The 10042-nt window shown below is 32.6% G+C and overlaps 1 protein-coding gene across 1 annotated transcript in view; it reads right to left on the bottom strand.

Annotated features, from left to right (window-relative positions):
* Positions 1-430: 430 nt before the first annotated feature.
* Positions 431-10042, bottom strand: part of VPS13C (vacuolar protein sorting 13 homolog C) — a 181271-nt gene continuing 171659 nt past the window's right edge. Inside the window, exons 80-83 of the mRNA XM_061180247.1 lie at positions 6426-6514; positions 2938-3061; positions 1518-1601; positions 431-1205 (exon numbers count right to left, since the gene is read on the bottom strand). Of these exons, the coding sequence (XP_061036230.1) occupies positions 1104-1205; positions 1518-1601; positions 2938-3061; positions 6426-6514 (399 nt within the window). The 3' untranslated portion in view covers positions 431-1103. The remainder of the gene's footprint in view (positions 1206-1517; positions 1602-2937; positions 3062-6425; positions 6515-10042) is intronic.

The raw sequence follows: 10042 nt of genomic DNA, 5'->3' as shown, positions 1-10042 counted from the left end.
AAATGCCATGTTAAAAACCATGAGCAAATTTAAAGATTCATCCAAGGAAATTAAGTACTTTTGAGCATTTTTTAAAAAGCTTTAATAGGCAGTGCATCTCTGACCAGCACAAATGAGATGCAGAAAGAACAAAAATGAGAGTGTACGGAGCTGATTCTTACAGGCCTGCTCGCTCAAAGGATACATCTACCAATGATTTTCCACAATGTTGTTAGATGCCTTACTTTATTTATATATAAAGCAGCTAGAGCTTTTTCATTATTCCTACTAAGCATTTAAAATACATTTCTACGTATGCATTAAAATTAAGTATTAATTATGATGCCCTTAAAAAATCAACTTATAAAAAACAAGTTCTGGAAATATAAAAATATTCATTTTTTTTCATGTTTCTGACTCTTGAAAAACTTAAAGTGCAATATTTTCATGCATCAGCACATTAATCATGCCATATAAGTTCATCTCGAAAGAGCATGTAAATAATTTCCAAAACTTCTAGAGAACAGAGTATAGATATTTTAAGGTTTGACTTTCCATTTGTCTTTATATTACAGTGCAAGGAGGAAAAATCAGCGCCAAATCAAAACATGTTTTTATTAGGAGAAAATAATGCTTTCATGAAAAGAAAATAGGAAACATGTCATGTCTCCCTTTAGTGGTTTTTCTTAAGTCAATCACCTGGTTTACCAAAAATGTTGTATCAGTTCAATTATTGAAAATATACAACATTCGTTCAAAGACCTGTCCAAAAAAGCTCTCACATAACACTAGTCATTCTAAGCTCCTTTCTTATTTTTCAGTAAGGACTTTAATTAAAAACAAGCTTATTACCCTTTGTTTCACAATTTTAATGGAAATTTCACTCTGAGTTTAAAGTAGTATTTCTTTAAGGGTCTGACCCATCCAGGTGGCAGTGTAGAAGTGGACTGCTGTCATACACACAGCTACAAAATTAGAGCCAAAACTAAGGGGGGAAAATGGAAAATCCAAAACTAACTACTCTAGAAAAAAATTCCAAAACTAAAGGCTTCCTTGAAGAAGAGTGGTTTACAGACAAGACTGTGATTGGTTTACTCCCAGCAGCAGCCCCCTGGGATCTGTGATTAAGATGGTATTTGGGGCCTGAGAAGTTTCAGTGATGATTGCTTCATCAATTTTTGCTGGTATCTCATTGACCGTGCATCCTCAATGGCACAATATGCTCTCTGGAAAACAAAATATTTACCATGAATGGTAAAGACAAGTACAGGCTCACGTGGTGGAGGAGAAAGGTACAAAACCAAGAGTATGAGCTCTCCACACAGGTCCAAAGACAAGAATACACAGTTAATACGTGTCATGCTAAGACCCTTCTGCCCTGTTAAGCCTACAACATATTATTTTAAGCATATATATCCATCCAAAGCTATAACTAGTTGATCTTTTGGGAAAAGTAATAAGTATTGTTAATTATAACATTTTTATTTCAACTTGCAGTGAAAACACTGAGAGGGCATTCTTTAAAATAAATCGTTTACCTCTGCTGTGGTGACATCCTGCAGGTAAATTTTCTGAACATAGCCTTGACTGGCACTGTCTCTTTTTTGGAACAGACCTTGTTTCTGTTTCAAAACAAACAATGACAGAAAAGAAATTATTATGGGGAAGAAAAAAAATCATAACCTTTAATTGAGTGCTTAAATGTCAACTCTATTTTATAATCACTAGACTAACCAAATACACATATTCGGTATGATAAGAAATAAATCATTTTGGTACAAGCATAGTGGTTCCATATGTGAGTTGTTAGAATTTATGAAATTGGATGAGTATCTATCTATCTGCATAAAATGATGGCTTTCTGCAGGCAATGATAAATAGCCTACAGAAATACCACTTGATAACTCATCACATCTGACAAATCAAAAAACCCTTCCTTCATTTCCTTGGCCGATAGATAAAATTCTTATATAATGTAAAATGCACTGAGTCAATTCTCACCACTGATGTGAAAGAAAAGTGATAACTGAGGAAACTGTAATATACATGCATAGTGACACAATCTTTCCTAGTCTAAAAACTATGTTTCATATACCAAGGCATTTAAATTTTGAAACTCTACAATGAGGTAAGGCTAAAATACAAAATGGAATGGTTTCACGGTAGTTTCTTTTACTTGTAAACTTCTATGAAAAGAAAGTAAATGTAAATTAAAGGATAATAGTACTTACATCTCTAACTATTGAATTTTATGATAAATATTTTTCAGATAGTTTCAGGAAGAGAGAGAACAATTACTGTTTAGGAAAAAATATAGAAATTACCATCTTTGGAATAGTAATTTCTAGTTTTTTTTAAAGGGGTGAAAATAAATTTATATCATATATAATAAAAATTATACATTTCAAAGTAAAGTGAGTCTACGAACTAAGCAAAAGATGGGGTATCATTTTTGCTAATTACTTGCTATATAATTAAAAAGTTTTTCCATAGAAAATGTAGAGGAAAGACATGAAAGCATTATGACATACTTAAAATGCATTAGCTTTCTATAAATGTCAAATATTATTAAATGTGAGTGTTTTAGACATAATGTTTATAATAATCTCCTAAAAGCCTAAAATGGGGAATCTTTCCAGAAGTATCTAAGATTATAGCAAAATAGTATCCATATGAAGTTAAAAAAAACCCCTTCTACTCAATAACGCTTTATTCTACCAAAAAGAAACCTAATTCTTTCAGTGAACAAATTTATTATTTCACTCAATGCAATCAAGGGCTGTCAGAAACTAAAGTACAGAACACAAATAGATTACATCTTTCCTTACTTTTCAGCATATAATAATAATAATACTTCAAACATTTTATTCAGTTAACTATAAAACAGAGTCAGAAAGCACTGGTTTCCATTCATTTAACAAATTCCTGGCTCTAAAGATGTGATTCATGTTTTCTTACCTCAACTGAAATTTTGAGCAGATTTCCATCAACAATAGGAGACTGTACAAAATCTTCAAATGGATATTGCCAGTCTACGGACACATGGCCTAGGATTTCAACTTCCGTTATACACAACACTCGCCTATTTTGCAAAAGGAAACAAAAACATACAGGTAGTGATAAAGACAGTTAATTATTCTAATATTTCACTCTGCTGGACGGAATTACTTGCTCAGTAAGCATTATAACCTGGCACACTAAAAAATGTATGCTTCACATTTAAAAAAAAAAAAGGTAACTCAAATAAAGAGCAAACATGGCACAAGTAACAAAGCAGACCTTCAAAAATTCCCCTTCTGCCAATCTTGCAAAATTCAGAAAAGTGTGTTTTCTTTTTTTTTTTTTTAACTGACCAGAAAACTGAAATCATTCTCTTTAAAACACATGAGGAACAGGCTATACTCTCATCTGGGAAGCAATAAAGGCAGAAGCCCCTGAAAATGTTTTACTTGGAAAATTATTAATTGCTTTTTACTGTCAATCACATATGCCTTCTAATCAAGAAAGAAATGTCACAAACCTCAAATGTCAGCAAAGATTCACGTTAGGCCTACTAATAAATATCAGGTTTGAACACTTTAATACTGATGTACTATATCACAGAGTGAGCATCCCATTTTACTCAACAGCAATTAAAAAAAAATTCACAGAATCCTTAAAGGGCATCCACACTGATTTCCCAGTGTGTGATTCAGATTTGTTACTGATATAACTATACTTGATTCTAAAGTTTCTATTACAGAAAGCAAAACTAGGAAAGTAGAACTGTTCATTCTACAAATGTGTATGGTACTGGAGAAACAAAGAAGACAGGGTTTCTGCTTGAGAGGTACCCATAGGCTATAAGGGGAAATAAACCTGCAAATAAATGCTACAGCACAGTTAGATAAGAACAAGGGCAGAGTGTGTAGAAAATTCTTTCGGCACACGGGAGAGAGGGACTGACCGTGGTGATAAAGTAGGTAGCGTTAAGAGCTGATTCTTGAAAGGAAGAAGTTCTCTAGGTAGGAAAGGGGAATTATACTCTAGACAAAGGAAACAGTGCATTAACATATATAGGAGTACAAAAAAGGGAAGATTTGGGACTTCCTTGGTGGCACAGTGGTTAAGAATCTGCCTGCCAATGCAGAGGACATGGGTTAGAGGCCTGGTCCGGGAAGATCCCACATGCTGCGGAGCAACTAAGCCTGTGCGCCACAACTACTGAGCCTGCACTCTAGAGCCCGTGAGCCACAACTACTGAGCCTGTGTGCCTAGAGTCCGCGCTCCGCAACAAGAGAAGCCACCGCAATGAGAATCCCACGCACCGCAATGAAAAGTAGCCCCTGCTCGCCACAACTAGAGAAAGCCTGCGTGCAGCAATGAAGACCCAATGCAGCCAAAAACAAATAAATAAAATTAATTAATTAATTTTAAAAATGTTTAAAATATATTTCTAAAAAAAAAAAAGGGAAGATTTATCTGAGGAATGTGGAGGTCTGTAGCTGGACTACTGGATATATACAGAGGTGAGAAAATTAGCTTAGCGCCCGATCTTGAAGGATTTTTGTTTTTTGGTTTTTTTTGCAGGGGTCGGGGGTGGGGGAGGCTTTTAGGAAATTTTGACTTTGGCTGTGAGAAGAAGAAAGAGCTAGATTCTAGATGTTTATAAGGTAGAGTTGAATGAACTTGGTGACCAATGGGGTGAGGACTGATACAGACCCCTGGCACTATATTTTTCAGCACAGGTGCTACTGAAATTGCGGGACTGTGTTGTGCACCGTAGGAAGTACACCATCCTTGGCTCCAGGTTACTAGGCGCCTGCAGGGCCTCTAATCATTGCGACAACCTCCAACACCCCTACACATTCCAAACAGTCTCTAGGAAGTGGACTCCACCCCCCACCTCCTGCCTAGTAGAGAATCAGATGATAGAGCTAAGAGTTAAAGATAACTATTACAAATCACTGCATCAAACGCAATTCACCATTCTGATTGTTTTAAAACTCTACTCTTGACCATCATACTCTTGAACAATATTATTGTTCTCCTGCCACCTTCGATCTCCTTCACTTTCTTCCTCCTGCACCATGTTTGCCAGAGTGCAAATCTTGGTCTTCTTCTGTTTAACATATTCTCTCAGGATGGTTTCTTAGATCTCAACTCCAGATCTTTACCCAAACTCCAATTATCTACACTTAAACCTGTATCTATATGTCTCCCTGACTACTGAGGCACCTCTACTTTGATATCTCAAAGCTATGTCAAACTCATTAAGCTCAAAACAGAAACAAAATCATCATCTTTTCCCTCAAATTACTGTAAATGGTACTCAAGCCAAAACCCAGCAAACTCATCTTGTATTCCCTTCTCTTCCATATTCAGTCACCCAACCCTGGTCTCTTAAGGCTATCCACTCATGTCTAAGGGAGACTGTCATTGCACTGGTCAGGAACATTATTTTTCTAATTGCCTCCTGAAAAGCTCTATAAGGGATTAGATTTCAAATTACTATGATTTTTCAATTTATTTGAAGAAAAACAGATGTATAATGTACACATTAATATTCCTACCAAATGCCTAAATCAAACAAATACTGAAGTATTACATATTACCAAAAAAAAACCCAAAAAAACCCACTGATTTCCACTGCTTAGTGCTGAATTACATAAAAAGTATAAAAACCATAAAAACTACTTTTTAGATTGTTTTGTGAATATTTTACTTCTTAATTAATGGGCAAATCAGAAGACTAGTTAACTCTCTCTTAGAAACAGCTTGTAGGTTTAAGCCTGAATCCTAATGCTTTCCTTTCTCTCCTTGCCACCTAAATATATTTAAATGCAATAGTAAGGAATCTAATGCAGATGTTACCTACTGTAAGTGCTTTGCCTTAGTCCTACAAAATACATAACTTAGAATGTTTTGAAAATTATTAACCTATAATTAGAATAAGTGATGTAAGGTAAATCTCAGGAAAATAAACTTAGTAGTTTAGAACAAGCTCTTTTACTGGGAAAAATTATCTACCACTCCTAAAATACTTAGAAAAAACTGGAACACAAAGAAATAATACCATCCTTTTAAAAGGTATGCTAATCATCCAAAATAAAACCTAGTGAGAAAAAGTGATTCATGAATTCACCCTCCATAACTGGATTTATAATTCACATATAAAGGTATCACTACTGCACTTATAAAGTCTATTCTAGACTCCATCTCTCAGAAGTTGTATAACTTGGTTAAGCCCCTAAACCATGCTAAGTCTCAGTTTCAGCACCTCCAAAATGAGAGGGTCAGAATAGATGATCTCGAAGGACCTATCCAGATCTGTATTTCCGTGATTGTATGACAATGAACATTTTGCAGTTGAAGCATAGTTATCTAAATCCTCTGCCATTTTAATCTCCAAAATTCTTATAATCTATATAGTTAGCATTTTAAAAAATGTCACTTGAAGTCAATACCTATTTGTAACCATAAGGTTTGTCTTCTTCCTTCCCAGAATAACACAGTGGTATCGGTAAGTCTCTCCTTCTAACTTTTTGATATGATTCTGAAAAGAAAAGAAGACTCAAGATTTGGGTTGTACATGCATCTAAATAGTATTTCCAATACTCTATATTAGCTAATCATAATCACAGTGCCAGTTAGGAAAAAATTATTAAAACCAAAAGCACAATTCTATAGATTGGCACGTGAAGCTAGAAAAATATTCATAGTGTAAATTAACTTTCACTGTGCCTTAAAAGACAAATAAGTATTAAACACTTACTAAGTGATCTTCTAATAAAATACATCTTGTTGCATAACTCAGAAGCTTTTGAATATTTACCAGAAATAATCAGACATTTTCATTAATATGAACCTATACTAAAACTGGACATTAACATTACAGGGGTCTTTACCCTGGGGTCCATGGAAGGACTTTGGGAGGTCTATGAACTACCATAAAAGAATATAAAATTTTGAAAATGTATTTCTGAACTTTTTTCAGAGGACAGTTCATACTTTTCATTAGATTTTTAAAAGGGGTCTGTGATCCTTCTCAAAGGTTACGAACCACTGATTTACAGAGAGGTAGATATACACATAATAAAATTCCAAGATAACTGATATTTAATATTTTTGAATAATTGGTCTTATACATTAAACATGCATGAGAAGTACAAGCGTGTATTGAATTATATTCCTGGTAGAAAAGAAAATTTAATGACAATCTTAACACAAACATGAAGAATTTCTAAGATTTCAAATAGCCAGCACAATTTATTACTAAAGACAATTACAAGCATAAAATAATTCAAGTATAAATAGTAGCACATTAAAATACATTTATTTTTTAACTATCTCAAAACTATTGTGACTTTAGTCAACACACATTAAAATTAATAAAGTTATTTTTATAATTAATGCTAATGAAATATTATTGATACTATATATAATAATTAAAAATCAGATGAGATAATATATATGAAAATATAAAACATAAACATACTTATAAGATATTAACATTTTATAACCAAGACTACAACATCAATATTATCAAAAGGAGAATATAATCAATAATAATAATCACAAGCAGAGAAAGCACACTTGTTATTATTTCAATACTAAAATACATAGTTTTTTAAAGATCCTTGGTTCCCAGTCATTCCTTGACAATTACAAAAAACCAAGAACAAGGAAGATGAATCCCCAGAGAATGGGGTCTCAACCTCGGAATGAGTCTCAGAGAGAAGTGGAGTTTAATAGTCACTTGTTTCACATCTTCCCTGTGTGAATTAGCTAAAATCTTTTAACATTTATACCTTAATTCCTTTAAAGAGAATATGGGAAATGAATATAACAATTTAGTGCTTTTATTTTCAGCTTTGAAATTTAAATATGTTAAAATATTTAGATTTGAGATGAAATGTACAAGAAATACTACCCACTTTCCATCTTGTATGCATTTTCATTAGTTATCAGGCTTTGCACTTTAAAAAAACTGAAGCTTTTAAAGTATATTTATCACCATAATACATTATAGAAACCTGGTTTCCAGCACTTCTAAAACCCACTACACTCTGAGATTCAGTCTTTGTGGCAGATTAGTTTATAAAATATTTACTCTCCCTTCCCAAAATGCAACTTGAAGAATTTATAATATTTAGCAAAACCATTCAATTTTTTCAAGTAAATTCTAAGGAAATAATACAAGATATGAAAAAGCATTACGTTTAATGATGTTTATCACAGCATTCTTACTGTTAGTAAAATAACAGAAACAATTTTAATGTCAAGAACTGGGAATGGTCAAATATACGAGGTAAATTTACCTCAACAGACAGTAATGCAAGAATTAAGAATGAAGCATTTCTAAGAACATGGAAAAATATAATTAAAACAAAAAAGCAAGGAACACCATTTTAAATATTATATAATCATAACTATGTGAATCAAGATGAATATTAAATAAAAACTGGCCATATATATATACATAAATATATATGTATGTGTGTGTGTGTCATGATAATTATCCTAGGAGAACAGAGGATAAGTAGAAGAGTATATCCTATGAAAACATAGTATATAATTCAGTAACTTTCAAAGATCAGTATTAAATTAAAGAATACAGAGCAATACTCAGGAGAAAAAGAAAATGGGGTAAATCAAAAGATTCCCAAATAAATTATTTAGAATGTACCCACATTACAATAAGCACTAGGAGGACATAATTTTACGCTCAAATGCTCTTTAATATTTACACATTTTGTTATACTAGGTCCCTTAAGGACAGAAGTCTCCTTTCTTCTGTATATCCAACACAGTCTAGATTATCAAATACTTTGTACCCAACTAACTGATCACAGCAAAATGGGCAAGGGATGAAACAGCCTAAATTTCTTAATTATCCATGCCTACCCTTGCTACCCATGGAAAAAAATTACCAAGTTCTGTTCTTAATGTACAATCATTCTATTTCTTCCAGTTCTCATATCTTAACAAAAACTACTAAATCAGATAAGATGACTATATTTAGCTAAAATAATAAAGTTTCTTGAAGTTTTGTGCTTACTGACATGCAGTTGTAAAAAGGGAAATCATGAGGAAAAGAATAACATAAAGAGCTAAACAATCAAAAAGTAAACAATAAAGAAAAAACTTTTAACAAGTTATAAGATCTTCCAGAAGTCTCATTAAAATTGTAATATATCGAGGAAAATTAAAAATCATTACTTTTACCTAAGAAAGAAGAATAATTATTAGTGATGATTTAAGACAGAATCTTGAATTAGTTACTGTGCTTGATTCTCACAGAAACTGTACATGAGGCAACATTTTTGCCAACCCTCAATTATTCAGGCACAAGAAAAGTCTGTCAGCTATAGTTCTAGGCTAGTCTTTGAAGGTCATTCTTTCTTCTTTAAAGAGTCCTTGTTTTAAATATGAAGGATTCAATTTATTCTTTTGATAACTATCGTTTAAAAAATATATAATCCAACTGAACAGTTGTATGTTAACAGCTTCATTCCCTTTACATGTTACAACACATTAAACCTAAGTTTATACTTTCACTTTTGGGAGGAAGCATGAAAGTTGCTAGATAAGATACTGCTAAATCAAACATTTCTATCATTTATAAAAAAGAAAAAACAAAATATAACTTATATTGAAATTAACTATGGGGCCACTAATTTCAAAATGATAGTTTATAATTTTTTTGTTCTCATTAGGATAATGAATCCTCTCGCAGGATTTAAAAGCAAAAGTGGTTGGTTTTTAAAAATAAAGACATCTATAAGCCCAAAAGCCACATAAGTAATCTGCTTAAATACATGTTCAACTTCTATTTACATTAATTAAAACTAATAATTGTCAAATAAGCATAACCAATAAGGAGACTTAATTTTTAAAAGGTATAAATACAAAAGGCTAGGAATATATATAACATAATTAGAAAATGATAGCCACTTATCCAGCAAGAGTACCAAGGAGTTAAAAAAAGAAAAAGAGATTAAGGAAACATATTCTCAAAATTCATGTGCCAACTCTTATTTGAGGTCTAAGGACAGACCCAGAGCAACTGATACTTCATTTC

The sequence above is a fragment of the Eubalaena glacialis genome, chromosome 2 (genome assembly GCF_028564815.1).
Source record: "Eubalaena glacialis isolate mEubGla1 chromosome 2, mEubGla1.1.hap2.+ XY, whole genome shotgun sequence".
In the NCBI taxonomy this organism is placed as follows: Eukaryota; Metazoa; Chordata; class Mammalia; order Artiodactyla; family Balaenidae; genus Eubalaena; species Eubalaena glacialis.
The sequence above is the reverse complement of the archived record's forward strand: the minus strand, read 5'-3'. Positions and strand labels throughout refer to the sequence as shown.